This window comes from Microcebus murinus, chromosome 26 (genome assembly GCF_040939455.1).
Source record: "Microcebus murinus isolate Inina chromosome 26, M.murinus_Inina_mat1.0, whole genome shotgun sequence".
In the NCBI taxonomy this organism is placed as follows: domain Eukaryota; kingdom Metazoa; phylum Chordata; class Mammalia; order Primates; family Cheirogaleidae; genus Microcebus; species Microcebus murinus.
Genome location: NC_134129.1, coordinates 17574845 through 17590912, shown reverse-complemented (window position 1 = coordinate 17590912; position 16068 = coordinate 17574845). Strand labels below are relative to the sequence as shown.

General features: G+C 36.1%; 1 protein-coding gene across 2 annotated transcripts in view; it reads left to right on the top strand.

The window, feature by feature from the left end:
- SLAIN2 (SLAIN motif family member 2) overlaps positions 1-16068 on the top strand; it is a 55734-nt gene that overhangs the window by 21004 nt on the left and 18662 nt on the right. The window contains exons 4-7 of one of the 2 annotated variants that reach the window (XM_075997862.1): positions 1121-1282; positions 4309-4668; positions 5504-5641; positions 15358-15435. In XM_075997862.1, coding sequence (XP_075853977.1) covers positions 1121-1282; positions 4309-4668; positions 5504-5641; positions 15358-15435 — 738 coding nt within the window. The remainder of the gene's footprint in view (positions 1-1120; positions 1283-4308; positions 4669-5503; positions 5642-15357; positions 15436-16068) is intronic. The other variant, XM_020285290.2, reaches the window with a different exon arrangement.

Genomic DNA, 16068 nt, shown 5'->3' with positions numbered 1-16068 from the left:
TTTCATTTTCCCCTTCTCATTAGTGTAGCTCTCAAGAGGCAGTTTATTGACTCTGTTCTTTGCTTAGTATACAGGTTGTTATTTGCTCCTTATTTCACTTATAACAGTGTCACATTAAAAAGTTAAATCTGTAATATTTGTTTAAAGAATTTGATTCAGGCATTATTTAAGCCTGACCTTCTAGTACTTTTCCTATTATGTACAGTATTCTCTTCTTTTAGTAATAATATAACAATTAATTATTTTGTATTCTTCTTGCTCTCCTTACATGCCTTTCATGTTGAAGCTGACTATTACAGTGAAGAATTCTGGAAAACAAGTGTTTCAAAGAAATTTGTATTAGAAATATTAGTGACAGTATTGGAATTTTTTTATTCTTCAGTACAAATTGATGATCTGATGAAAGCATTTCCTTAGAAACAAATTAGACTCCTGGATGTGTATATTTATTCATCTGGCCTGTTTTCTGTCCCCTTTTGGTTTAGAATGATAAAGTACTTTTTAAAAATCTAGTCATTTTTTTCTGTCCCACTTCTTGTGCTTCACTACTAAACTTCAGAGAACTCCTTGGATCCTCATTACTAATTTGGCAAAGGAATTTTGTAAACATGGCATGGTGTAGGAGAAATGAGCCTGGTGTTCTTTTTTTGGTTTGTTCCTAAATCTCTAAGGAATCTAATTTTCTTCAAATTGTAGTTTTCTTGTTTTTATTCGGGGAAGAGATGATGGTGTTTGTCAATGACTATGAATTTGGGAGAAGAAAACACTACTTTATAAATTCATCTATTTATAGAGCAATTTAATTAGCTATCTTGTAGAAGCTGAAATCCTCTCTACCATATAGTTACTGAATCCCCAGCTACTTGGCCGGAACCATGTTGAAAACTTAATTGTTCCATAAGAGAGAAGTTATGCTTGAATGAAAATGTGTTTTGTATTTATGCCGTAGTGTATAAAGGAGTCTCTATAGTTCTCATTTTTCTTAATTTCAGGGAATTTTGTAAGCAGAAGGGGCAGAATAATAATGAATTGAATCAGAGGATATATTAATAATATGAAGTTAATTTGCAGTAGGCATTTATTCAATATTGGTCTCACCAAAGAATTTCTTATTTTTAAGGTAACTTGAAAAGCTCATCAGACAGAAATCCTCCGCTCAGTCCTCAGTCGTCTATAGATAGTGAGTTAAGTGCTTCAGAATTAGATGAAGATTCAATTGGATCCAATTATAAGCTAAATGATGTAACCGATGTGCAGATTCTAGCCCGGATGCAGGAAGAAAGTAAGTATTTTAATTGTTGAAAGTTGAAGTTTTCAACTATTGCATTATTTTGCCGTGAGTATTAAATAATATGTCTTATAAATGTTGTGGAAATAGTAACGTAGGTAAAATAGAAATATTGCAATGGACGTATCACAGGCACATTAACTTGTTTTCAGCATCCATTTTACACAGCATTTTTGCTGTGTGGGGGGCAAAGAAAGGCATGTGGGCCCGGTGCGGTGGCTCACACCTGCAATCCTAGCACTCTGGGAGGCCGAGACGGCCAGATCGTTCAAGGTCAGGAGTTTGAAACCAGCCTGAGCAAGAGCGAGACCCCCGTCTCTACTATAAATAGAAATTAATTGGCCAACTGATATATATATAAAAAAAAAAATTAGCCGGGCATGGTGGCGCATGCCTGTAGTCCCAGCTACTCGGGAGGCTGAGGAGGGAGGATCGCTTGAGCCCAGGAGTTTGAGGTTGCTGTGAGCTAGGCTGACGCCATGGCACTCACTCTAGCCTGGGCAACAAAGTGAGACTCTGTCTCAAAAAAAAAAAATGAGAATACTTGAATTGTGACATGAAATTAAATGAAGCATGTGGTGGTGCTTTGCAGAGTGATCCTTGAACCTTTTTAGGTCACAAACACCTTTGAGAATCCAATAAAAATTATGATCTCTGCCATCACCGAAATATTCATATGCATAAAATTTTTCATCCGTTTTCAAGGGTTTATGGATGCTCACCCTGGCTCTTATCTGAAGGTAGTATTATTCTTGCCTGTGCATTTTATTAGAAGATACCTGTGCTTAACGGTGAAGAAATCTCTCTAAAGTGATCCCTTTAACCTTGACAGTGGAAGATCCTTGATATATACACTTCAGAATTTTGAAAATTGGCTGCGGGTAATGGAGCATTGCTGTAATTTAGTTCAAAAACTTTCTGTTGTCTGTGATTAAAATAGGTCCTTTCTTTAAATGTGTAGTAAGTTTTATCAAACTATAACATTTATTAAGAAACTGCAGAATGTTTCTAACTCTGCTGATTCATTTCCCATTTCCATACAGCTTCCCCTAGAAAGATAGCAGGACTCAGTGCTTGCTTTATTTATCTTTAGTCCTAAAAACTAATAACAAGTAGGTACCCTTTTCTTCTGTAATTTTTTTTTTAACTCCTCACCAAGACTGGTTTTGTCACCTACTGAGTTTTATTATCATGGATATGGAGGAGAAAAAAGAATACTGCCTAACTCTATTATCTTAGAATAAACTCACTCATTTCTTCTTTGAACCCTGACTTTTAAAATCCCAATATTTTGTTAGAAGCTCAGCTAGCTTTTTGCTCTAGGTTTTGTATTGTGTTTTCATAACTGATAACAGAAATTTTAGCCTTACTTTAATAATCTTTTCTAAGCCATTCACATGCATGAATATTTTTCTAGTGAATAAAAAAAGCAAAGATACTAAAAACATACATGATACTTCTTTGAAAATGACAGCTTTTTTATTTGAAAGAGAGAATTTCCCTTTTTACAACATTGTTTCTGCAGGTTTTTGCAGTAGGTTTCCTGTTCAAGTTCTCTCTCATTTTTAAGATGAGAAATGCAAAATCCAGTAGTGATTGTGACTTCGTTGGGATCACTTTGTTAGTGGAAAGGCTGCACTGGGAACTGGATTTTTCTTTTTCTAAAGCAGTGTTTTTTTCACTAGTCTGTTGTCTTTTGTTAGGTGACATTAGTGCCGTGTTTGCTCTAACTAGACACTAAGCAACTTATCAGTTGCTACTGTGGTTTCCAAACCGACTGAAGGGCCAAGTGGACTCTGGGAATTCTTAAAGGTAGCTAAGGTCATGAACCATGATGATAGCATTTTCTGTGTACGAATGCATGACTTAAAGCTTTGATCACTATCTGTGACAGATCTTTTAGACTAGACTGCCAATAGTTAGCAGGAATTGCTCAAAATACTACCTAAATTCTATTGCATTATAATTGGTTTCCTCAAATATATTATGTATAAACATTTGTTTGTTCTAGAAGCATCTGTAATATTTTTAAGGGCTCCTAAGGTTGCTTGAGTGTTTTTGAAGGTATCAAGCTACATAGGGGACTGCTTTGAAAATTCTTCCCTGAAGACTTCGAATTTGAGCTTGTTTTATCAAAATCTCTTGGGTAATGAAACAATTGAAATTTTATTTATGCTTAAGTACTGAATTCCTAAGAGTAGGATAGAAATTTCTTTGGTACTGTATCATCTTCATGAATGAGATTACTCCAAGGCTGATGTAAAAAAAAAAAAGAAAAAGAAGAAAGATTACTCCAAGGATTAAGTATACAAGGAATTTTATTTACTCACCGATCTATTCTTTTCAGTTGTTGGATACTGTTTTCTCTCAATAGTCCTTTAATATTAGCCTCAAATTTAGTCTACTGTGTTTAGGGGTAGAAGTATTTTTTTAAGTTTATCATTGTATCAGGTAATTTAGATTTCCGATTCAAGGATAAATCTTGAAATTGGGCAAAAGTTTATAGAATTTAATTCCATTTAAAAATAAACTTCAGGGCCAGCCATGGTGTCTCATGGCTGTAGTCTTGGCACTTTGGGAAGTGGAGACAGGAAGATCATTTGAGGCCAGAAGTTCAAGACCAGCCTGAACAACATAGCGAGACCCTGTCTCTACAAAAAAATTAAAAAATTAGCTGGGCATGGTTGTGCACACCTGTAGTCCCAGTTACCTGGGAGGCTGAGAAAGGAAGATCGCTTCAGCTCAGGAGTTTGAGGTTGCAGTGAAGTAGGATGACTCAACTGCAGTCTACCTCAGGCAACAGAGCAAGAATTTGTCCCCAAAAGTAAAAATAACCTTCATATGTGGTTTATGCATTCTTATATGGGAAGATGTCTAAAAGTAGAAAGGAGGTTGGTTTTCCTTTATACTTTACACCCTGTTTGAATTTCTCAATGATAATCTTTTACTTTTAACTTTTAAAAATATTTAAACGTTTAAAACTATAATTAGAGAAATAAAATAACATTCATCGTTACCAGGTCTCCGGCAAGAATACGCAGCCACCACGTCTCGGCGCAGTTCCGGTTCATCTTGCAATTCTACAAGACGGGGTACTTTTAGTGATCAGGAACTTGATGCACAAAGTTTAGATGATGAAGATGACACTATGCATCATGCAGTATACCCTGCTGTTAACAGGTTTTCACCATCACCACGCAATTCACCTCGACCCTCTCCTAAGCAGTCACCCAGGAACTCGCCTCGCTCACGGTCTCCTGCTCGGGGAACAGAGTACAGTAGGGTGTCCCCCCAGCCCATGATTAGCCGCTTACAGCAGCCCCGCCTGTCGCTGCAAGGCCATCCCACGGACTTACAGACAAGCAATGTTAAAAACGAAGGTAAAACATGGCAGATTTTACTAATGATCAGAATGTTTCTGGAAAAAAATTGTCCTTCATATTTCAATATGAAAGTGACACAGTTTTTACCAAGGTTTTATATTTCAGTCAAGTAAATCAAGAGTTTAGTCAAGGCCGGGCGAGGTGGCTCACGCCTGTAATCCTAGCACTCTGGGAGGCCAAGGCAGGAGGATCGCTCAAGGTCAAGAGTTGGAAACCAGCCTGAGCAAGAGTGAGACCCTGTCTCTACTAAAGATAGAAAGAAACTAATTAGTCAACTAAAATATATAGAAAAAGTTAGCCGGGCATGGTGGTGCTGCATGCGTGTAGTCCCAGCTACTCGGGAGGCTGAGGCAGGAGGATCACTTGAGCCCAGGAGTTGGAGGTTGCTGTGAGCTAGGCTGATGCCATGGCACACTAGCCCAGGCATCAGAGAGAGACACTGTCTCAAAAAAAAAAAAAGAGAGAGTTTAGTCAAGTTTACCACTTTATTAACAGTGAATCAATACAAAACTAGAGGAGAAAGTGAATTTAATTTTACTTGGTTATATTACTTTTGCTTTATTTTACTCATGAAGTCGCCCATATTTAGATTTGTATGTAAATATACAATTTGTGGTTCTCTTTAAGGGTTCTCTTATTCTACCCATTTATAGACACTGGGTTGGGGGTTTTTTTTTTGTTTTTGTATTTTTGAAATAAGACAAATACTTCCTATTTTCTTTCCTAATATATATAGAATGTTTAAGTAAAAAATTCAATTTTTGAATGCTAATGGATATTTTAAATTTCTCCATCTGAAAGAATTTTTTAAATTTAAATTTTATTGTTGCAGAAAAACTAAGACGCAGTCTTCCAAACCTGTCCCGAACATCTAATACACAAGTTGACTCAGTGAAAAGCAGCAGAAGTGACTCCAATTTTCAAGTGCCAAATGGAGGAATACCTCGTATGCAACCTCAGGCTTCAGCCAGTAAGTGTCTTTCTTATGTTTTCATGTATCAGTTCTTTAAAGGAATATGAATATTATAGATAATTAATTTGTTCTGAATAGCTGTATTAACCTATAGCTATAGTAAAACTTAGTGTTTTTTAGTTGCTATAAGATAATCATAGTTATATTAAAATTTAAAATTTATCCCTATAGGATACCCAGTTCTATCAGTACTTTTATTTGTATGAAACTCTTATCTTTCCAGAAGTTTAAAATAAGCAAACTCTACTTATTTAAAAAATAAAAAGGTAGGTTTAATTTTTGCTTGTAGAAATTAGAGGTAGAAATAGTAGTTAGTATTATATAATTTTCAAAATATATGTCCCTTAGGAAGTACTTAAATTTTCTTTAAAAACCTTCACTTTTAGGATACCAAAATTTATCTTATTATTGTGTATTTTTTAGAGCATATCGCACTCCAGATAAACAAGTCATTGCTTAGACTTGCAGTGTATTAAATCTGTTATCAAAGTTGGATTTCTGTAGCTCATTTCTTTCCAGAACAAAAGTATACGATGAGAACTCTTAGATAATCTCACTTTATTTCCACATTTGTTGATATGAAATTTTTGATTTGGGTCTGATGGGTTTTCTGTATCTGCTAAGGATATTTTTATGAAAATATATAATATTGAATCAGTATGTATGCCAAATTAATCTATGATCCTAATTCTACTTATAGATTAAAATTTGAGATAATAAATTGCCAGAAACCATCACTTTTTAAATAATTGATCAGGATTTCTCTATTTAAGTTGTCTTTTGGAAAATACTAGAGTTAAAAACTAAACTCTTAAGCAGAGAAGATGAATTTTGGAATTAAAGAAAAAACTCATTATTGTAGAGTATAATTTTTGATAAGGTTTGGTGATTGGATGGATAGTAACCCATAAATGTGATGGATCTTTCTAAATGGAGGAAATTTTTTTATTCAACTATTATTTGTAATATTTGAGTTTTTATTTTGTAACAAGTAGTATGCTAAATATAGTCATTTCTGCTATAGCACAAAATGTACATTCCTATAAACCTCATATTCTTCAGTATTATACATTAAAAATGACAGGATTAGTAGGGGTCAGGAGAATAGTGCTGGAATAGACCACTAAAAAACCCGAGGGGCTGTCTTACTAGAGCATTAGTAAAAAGGAATAATGATCTTTTAAAAATAACTAGCGCTGGCCAAGGCATAGTGGCTCGTGCCTATAATCCTAGCACTTTGGGGGGCTGAGGTGGGAGGATTGCTTTGAGGTCAGGAGTTTGAGAGCAGCCTGAGCAAGAGCGAAAACCCGTCTCTACTAAAAATAGAAAAAATTGGCTGGGCGTGGTGGCGCATTCCTGTAGTCCAGCTACTCGGGAGGCTGAGGCAGGAGGATCGCTTGAGCTCTGGAGTTTGAGGTTACTGTGAGCTAGGCTGACGCCATGGCACTCTAGCCTGGGTGACAGAGCGAGACTCTGTCTCAATAAAAATAAAAATACCAGCACTGTTAAAAGGCATGTTAAATCCTTAATAAATAAAATAGATACTCCAGAGATACAGGACTTCTTTTTTTGTTGTTTTTGTTTTTACAGAAAAGAGCTGAAGGTAATGTGATAAAAAGGAAGGGTTGAGACTGTTGAATTGTGGAGACATGCAGCATAAAGATTAGAGAGAATCGTGCAGTAAGAACTGAGGCAAACTGGCCAGACTAAGCCAAGAAGTGATAAAGGAAGTAAATGGGCATTGTATACATGAATGAACAAGACTATTAAAGAATTGAACACTTCCCCAAAATTATTGCTTATTAACTAGGATAGGATATGAGTTAAAATAATTTTAAGTGAATTATTACAGTTATTTCTATGATCTCATAAATGTTCACTATGTATCGCTTGTGTCCCACAGCTCACATTAGTCCTGTACATGAGCTGTGAGACACAAGGATGCACAGTCACCCAGGTCCTTGTAGGGGCGCAGGGACTCAGGTCTCTGTAGTGTGCTGCAGGGACTCAGGTCTCTGTAGTGTGCTGCAGGGACTCTGGTCTCTGTAGTGTGCTGCCATCAGTGAGGTTGAAGTGGCGGCCATGATGTTTTCCTTCATTTCCTCAAGACTATAAGAAAGAAGTGATACAAGCATGAGGTTATTGACTGTTCATTTATAACTTATTTATTGAGTAATTCAAATTTTGAAAGTATTCAATTCTCTAATTCTTTTACATTTTTCCTTGGCTCCATTGTGTTCAGCCGACTTCATGTACTTTATGTTAAGGTGGTGTTACTGGTGGCTCAAAAATCAGCAGGCTAGAAAAAAATCACATTTGGATCAAAATGACCTCTGTGATATATGACCAGTTTTCCTTATTTGCCAGTTATAATGATAATATTTATATCACAGAAATTCACATTATGTATTTACTTGCATAATCCTATTTAATCCTCAGAACACTTCTATGAAGGAAGGTACAGTTATTAACACGTTTACAGACTAGAAATTAAAGCTTTTAAGTAGTTAATTAACTTATCTGTGATCATAAAGCATTTAAGTGGCAAGTTAGAATTAAAGCCCATGTTGATCCAGCTCTAGAGCCCAAGTTCACCTAGAGAGATTCGTCACATTTATGGTTTAGTTGGTACCAAGGTATAAAAATTATCCATACATACTATTTCTATTTTTCCTAAGATTTAAAACTCCAAAATTTATAGCACTGTAGAAATTGTAGCTAGAGCTTTTTATACCACATTTATTCAGCTTGATATATGCTAAAACATGTTTTTGTACCAAATTAAATTTTTAACTTAGGTATTTCAGGTCTTATGTGATTGATATTGTACACTATGTAATTAAGAATGCCTAATAATACTAATTATGGTGCTTATAAATGGCATAGAAAATAGGAATTCACAAAACTTTTCAAATGAAGGTAAGGATAGAATTTGAACTTCATTATACCTGAAACACTGAGTGATAGGTTTTTTGCCTTTAAAACCTACAAATTAATTAGACACATGAGAATATCGTCTTTCTGGTGTCTTTTTTCCTGATATACTTGGCTGATACAAAAAACACCCACAATGTTAATGCAACAAGAAAGAAAAATTCTAAATCATTAAGAGTAATACATATAATATAAACCATGATTTTATAGCATATACACAGATAATCCAAAACATTTGTGCTTGGCTTTCAGAGATGCTTTTATATTTAGTTTGATTGGTAAGTTCTACATGTCTCAAAACTGCACGTGATACATCTCCAAACAGCATCCCAGCTATTTGATAAAACCAGCATTATCTATATCCTGTCTGCCTCATCCTCTCATACATGTTCTTCATTTGAACTATTCTAGCATGTCAAAGCTTTATGGGAAAGAAAAATCATTCTTCACAAAAATAGAAGAAAAAAGAAAAGGTCGGGGAACCTAGGATAAAAATGTTAATAGAGAAATATATTGGCTATATCTTAAACTTTGTAATTACTTGCCCTCTCTAGTTGTAAAATCACCATTGTATGATTATAATCACCTGCTGATTCCCTAGAATTTTTTTTTTCTGTAGGTTCATTATTTTTCCTTTTTACCCAGTTGGTAATTAAGGAAAATATATAGGAAAAATGTAATAGAATTCTAGTCACTAGTTTACTTTTCAGTGGAAAATATGTATGCGGTTTCATAATGATATACTTCAGTATTTGAATACTGTACAGGCAGAAGAGAAGGATGCCATCCTTTTCAATTGTATATAGTTGTTTAATATTTCTGGCTCTGTGAAAGCTTACTTGTGATTAAAATGTCATAAACGTTATTTTAGTGTAGAATTACACCAGTCTCAAAAATGTATATGGAAAGTAGTAAATTCTAATATTATCAGGTTTAAAACATAATAAAGTTTACTTTATGAAAATATTAAAGCTTTATGTTGAAAGTTAATATATCAGTGAAGCAAAAATGTAATCTGTTTTTCTTGAAACTTTATATCTTTATATCAATATATGTTGTATTCTTTTAATATAGTTCTCATAATAGCCTTTTATTTTGATATATAATTGTGTGCAAATATTATAGCAAGTTTTATACATTTTATATATGAATTGATATTTTGTATTTTTTGTGTAAACTTCAATAGTTAGTGTAATAGATGTTATAGTTTATTTTCTTTTAAGTATTTATTTTTCCAGCTCTTGAGTGGTAAAGCTTTGGTTCTTACTTGCTGGTCTGCATGAACCTAACTTTGCAAGGTTGCTGTTACTTTCACCTAAAGGATTACTTCTTTTGCCTCGTTACTATGCCTATCACTATTTTTATCTGCTTATTTGCTGTGGCTGCATTATTGTGAATGCTGACATTCAAATGACTATTAGAGTTATAATGTATTTTCATTTTTATATAATAACTATTAGCAATTTTTGACTTTTATATTTGGAAAATGTAACTTAAAAAGTTTAAGAAAACCAGAGCATTGCAGAGGTCATGGATACATGTAATTTTTTTCAGTTACTTCATTTAAAGGAAGGAATGTTTGTCAGGGGCAGTGTTTTTTAAAAGGCTAATGCCTTGCTTTCTAAGACTAGTAGAGCACAGGTTTAGCAGAAAGTTTAGTTTTCAGAGAAATATAAGAATTATTGGTTCAGAAATAAGGAAAAGGAAGGGAGAGAAAGCCAAGGTAATCTACTGATTTAAAAAAGAAACACCAAATTTGGTAATTCTTAAATGTTTAAAGTACTTGCGCATATATTATGTCATTTGAAACTCACAACTATCCAGTTATTTTTATAGGAAGGGAACAGAGACCCATATAAATTATATGAATTGTACAAAGTCATGTAACTAAAAAAACTGACTCCTCCCAACTCCTTGAGTCTTCTGATTTCTACCCAAAGTTGTTTGGATTACATCATGCTGACCTAATTGCACATTTTCTGTATCTTGGAAAATACTCTTGGATGACTCGATTGGAGCATGATCTGAGGTTGAGCTGTAAGGATTTTGTGAATTACCACGAGAGTATATGTATGCCAGATAGGAGGCGTGGAGGACCGCATTCTGCTTTGGCCCTCTCACTGGACAGGGCGAGTGTGCAGGGCAGGGCGCCGTCAGCCCAGGGCGCCGTCAGCCGGTGTGTAGGCGGACTGCCCTCAGCCCCACGAGGAAGGAATTCCCACCCGGATTCCACTTCCCACCGAAACACTAAATGATTACACTTGAATTTTTTACATGCTAAGAATTTTGAAACATGAAATAAATAAGTCATGATAAATACGTGTAATGGCCCAATCTCAAGACTCCATAAAGTATTGGCAGGACATCTGTTTTAAGGGTAAGTAGTACAGTGGTGTTGACTCAGTTAATCATGAGGAGATTTTATAAATACAGTTTTTCTGGCCTTTCCCCTGGAAATTTTGATTGAATACCCCTGTGGTGGGGACCCAGCCTGTGTGTTTTCTGGAAGTGTCTCAGCTGATTCTGGGGCACATTCAAGTTTGACAACCTCTGGGTTAGACCCTGACTGGAGGGCCTCGAGTGTTCAGGTTAGAGTTCCAGATTTTACCCACTAGTCAGTCACTCGTGTGTTCCTTAACTATTCGCTACGCTGTGTTACAAGCACTGGGAATAGAAACGTGAGTAGGATAGCCCATACCTTCCAAAAAAAGTTAATAATTTTCAATTACATTGATCACTTTTTTTAAAAAGAAAAATGTATTTTCACATATTGCTCTGTCACAGTAGTGAATATTATAGCTTTAGTTTCTAAAAACTTGTCAATAACTTCTTCAGAATTGATCTTTCAGTATTGAGGCTCAACACGCTATAGCCAGATTTATCAGTCTGTATCTTCACTCATATTTGATGGAAGAACACTATTTTTAGATTTTAGTTTTTTTTTTTTTTTTTTTTTGAGACAGAGTCTCACTTTGTTGCCCAGGCTAGAGTGAGTGCCATGGCGTCAGCCTAGCTCACAGCAACCTCCAACTCCTGGGCTCAAGCGATCCTCCTGCCTCAGCCTCCCGAGTAGCTGGGACTACAGGCATGTGCCACCATGCCCGGCTAATTTTTTACATATATATATCAGTTGGCCAATTAATTTCTTTCTATTTATAGTAGAGACGGGGTCTTGCTCTTGCTCAGGCTGGTTTTGAACTCCTGACCTTGAGCAATCCGCCCGCCTCGGCCTCCCAGAGAGCTAGGATTACAGGCGTGAGCCACCGCGCCCGGCCTAGATTTTAGTTTTTAAAGTTCTTTTAGGAAGCAACTGCTACACAGATAGAGGAAATCTTCAATGTAAGGATGAGTTCAGCAGAGATCCATACAGTCCCATTTTACAATAAACTCCAGAAAATGCCATACAGTCCACGTCCTTTTTTTTGAGGGATCAAGTCTAATGAATTTTAAATGTCTTCAAAGCTGAAAAAATTTAAACACAGGCTCAAGGATATAATGACAGAATTGAGGTAGTTCACATTCTCTTTCACTGACTTCACGACCACTGTACCACTGTTTCTTTCTAATGTGTTTAAGTTTAAATATAGCAACGTAGTTAGTGCACGGAAGGGTTGGAGGCACACGGTCTGCTGAAGTAAGCTTGAGTGATTTCAAATGGCCGTGAACTTGCTTTTGAAAGAAATACATGTAGCTGAATCCACCCGCATCGGGGGAACTATAACTGGGAGTTCTCCTGATTAACTTTCATGTAAAATGTAGCATCTGTGAAAGGATAAATAATAAAACGTGCTAATTTACATATATTATTTTACATATTTTTTAATATATGTAAAATACATAATTTACATATATTATTAAAACTTAACAGTAACTACAGCTATTGTTTATAACTGAGGGCAACTATTTTTCAGGGAGGAGTGTTTTATCTATCATTGGTGTTAGGCTTTTTTGGTGGGGCGTGATGGTAATAGAAAGCAGACCAAGTTGGTTTTGGTTTTGCTTCTAAATTCCCGACAGACAGTGCACCTGCTTACTGCCTACTTAGTGCCAGCACTCTCACCACCCTTCTCTTGATGTACACAAATGAAGTGAAAAGGATTGGATGTAGGGAGACGCTAAGGACACTGTTCTGATCCAAAAGTAGGGTGAGGAAGGTCTGAATTAGGTATTTAGGAGACAATGAGGATGTGAGGGGACAGATGTAAAAAAAAAAAAAAACTACAAGGGGTGAGTAAATGCAATTTAAAGAAAAATTTGAGTTAGATTGACATGGAAAATGGTGGCCTATGTTTAACAGAAATACAGAGGTTTTTAGAGGAGCTGGTTTGTGGAGGAAGACCTTAACCTAAATAATGGTAGCATGAAAGAATAATTGTTGTAGCCTCTTTGCTTCTCACAGTAGGGTCTTGGTAAATTGAAATTATATAAATATTAAAAGAGAAACCAAGGGAAGTTTTAAACCATAAATATCTTCAAAGAGCGAACACCTTGAATTCTGTTACTTTAGAAAGATTTGGAGAGCTTCACTTAAACTATGTTTTGTCTTTTAAAAAATGATTTTGTCTTTGGAAAACTGATCAAATTAAGATTGATAATTAAGATAAAAATTTAGTTTTTTGTTCTGTGAGCAACATTATATGACTGTGTGGTATTTTATGAAAATCATTTTTTTTTCTGTGTCAGGCACATTTAGAGTTTACTGCCAGATTCTACATGTAATCTGATTCTTCCAATTCCTAGTGGACACTTTTCGCTTGTCTATAGGTGCAATTATTTTTACATCACCTGTGAAACGTGGGGGATTCATAGAGTCCATTGGAGCCACCTCGGTTATTAATTCAAATAGGTGCTTTCTAAAGAGTTCATTATAGATGGTATCTGATACTGAGCCCTCATTCAAACTCTCTTAGTGGTTAGTAGATGTCGTGGATTGCGGTGGATGTTCAGTTAGTTACCTTTTGCCTCGTGCTCCACTCCCAGACTAGGCATGCTCTTATCTCCATGTCCTTTCCAGTTGCTTTTCCCTCTGCCTGGAATGCTTTCTCCAGATATCTACATGGCTCACTCCCTCTCTTCCTTCGGGTCTTTATGCAAATGTCATCTCAGGGAAGTCTTTCCTGATCACTTTATTTATAAACGCAACTTAAATCTCCTTCCTGTCCCTCTTTCCTACTTTTCTCGGTAGCAGCTGTCACTGTCTGGCAGGCCATATATTTTACTGCTCTGTTTGTCTGTCCCTCCTTTCCTAGAATATTAGTTCCATGAGAGCAGGAACTGTCACTATCTGGCTGGCTACTGAAGTCATTGTACCTAAAATAGTACCTGGAATAAAGCAGATACTAAACTGTTTCAGTGAATGAAAGAAAACAGGAATGCATGAATGAATACAAATCTAAATGCTTGAAAATATGTATGAATAAGTATGTAGATGAAGAATGTTAATGATGATAGTAGCCTTAATTTTTGTGGGATAAGGTAACCCATTATAAGGTTGATTTTTTTTTTTTTTTTTTTTTTTTTTTTTAGGTGTGGGTAATTTTTTTTTTTTTGGTAGTTTGCCTGGCAGTATTTGAGTTCACTTGGCATCAGATGTTATTTAGCTACAGTAATGTTTGGAGTGCCATAAAATTTGAAATCAAATACATTTGTTACTTTTGTTAAAGTTTATTATCTGTGAGGCAACAGTTGTTTTCCAGGTTTGATAGAGTTTAGCAGTAGAGGGTAGAGAAATTCTTAATGCTCTCTGATGACATGTCAAGTGTCCCTTTGTCACCCCAGTGATTTTTATGCTCTGGCTAAATATATAGGGGTGTGTGTGTGTGTGTGTGTGTGTGTGTGTGTTTCATAAATCCCAGACATATATGAAGTTTGATTTTCAAATCAAGTGACATTTTAGAGCCACTTAAATAGGTGGGTGTTACTGGCAGGTGTGGGACTCATCAGTCCCTTGGCGCTGTGGCAACTGCGTGTTGGAGTAACTGGAACCACCTTCACGCTGGGCGGCCGGGCACTGCTGCTCACCTGCCCGAGTTGATAGTGTCAGCGCGGCTAATAGAGCAGGAGTTTGGAAGGAAGCTTAGCATTCCTCATGGAGCACTTTAAGAGGCAGGTGCTCTGGCTCCTCCAAACCCCCCTGTCTACACCAGCACACACACACTCCTACCTGTACGCATATGTGCGCAGCCCAGGTAGGGTGCTACCCAAAGTCTGAAGTAAAAATTAGTTGCATTCTACAGAAAGATGACGTTGAGCATATTGAAACCACTAGTTTGTGACTTCCTGAGGACCTGCCTGGTTCTGAGTTTTCTTCTCCTTTTTGAGTACGGGGCTTACTGGTTCGTGTTAGGGCTGGTCATCTAACAATAACTGCTTTGCCAAAATCTGCTTTTTTTGCGTTGGACAAGTGCTGCATCTGTTTTATTCTATGCCGCGTGCTTGTGCTCATCACCTTTATCTTCGTGTTCTTTGCATCTCATAGCATGTTTGCTGGTGGTTTGTTTTCTCTGATATTTTGACCCATTGACGTAATTGGGGATTTTCTCATCTATAAGAAGCTATTTTTAAAAGTTTGTTCCATCCCCTTTTCTTTCCAACTTAATGCACTAAGCATCACTTTCACTTCAAAATTCCTTTGCTTCTAGGATTCTAACATGTTTGTGCCTTATGGTTTCTGTTCCTTGATAAGTTTTAAGTCTGTATTAAAATATTCAAGTGTATAGAAGCTATCGCCTTTATCTTGTACTTCCAGGCAAATTTCACAGTTCCTTGTTTTTCAACAGCTTCGCAAAGGCTGAAAAATTTGCCTCGTACCTCCCTCAAAGCCAAACAGTTGCTTCCAACTTCATCTACAAAAAGAGGTAACTACAGCCTCTTACTAAAGTTTAAGATTTCAGCAAATGGTCTAGTTAAATGGTACGCCTTCGGGCATACTGAATCAGTGATGTCTGTAAGGCAGGTTTGAGTTTTTCTTTTAAATGTTGAAATAATATGGATTTATTCTCTGTTATTTGGATAAATCCAGAAGAAACATATTTTCTACAGAGGTATGTATTGGGTTGCTATTCTGAAAGAAGTAAATGATACATAGAGAATTTATCATTTTTTCTTACCAATTAAAACCAAAGGTCATTGTTTTAAACTTAATGCCAGCTGAACAATTAGATGCTTCAGAATGAACCAAATGTCCAACGTTCTGTATGTTAATGTTTTTTCCTTGGACTTTCGATTTCTGGTTTTCCTTATCTATGGGATAAAATGAGGACACTTTTCACATTGGAAGGTGACTGAAGTTAAATCACAGTTTGTGGTTAACTGACATGTTGGAATGTTTATGGAGTGGTAGCTTTGTAAGAACAGAGTGTTGAAGAAATATATGAAGGTTGGGCACCAAAGCTGTCCAGTGTTGGTTCCAAGACATTGGATGTAGGAGCAGCTAGACGGGAGTAGAATTGAGAGAAAACGGGGGTCAGAGAGACAAGCAGTAATAAGAA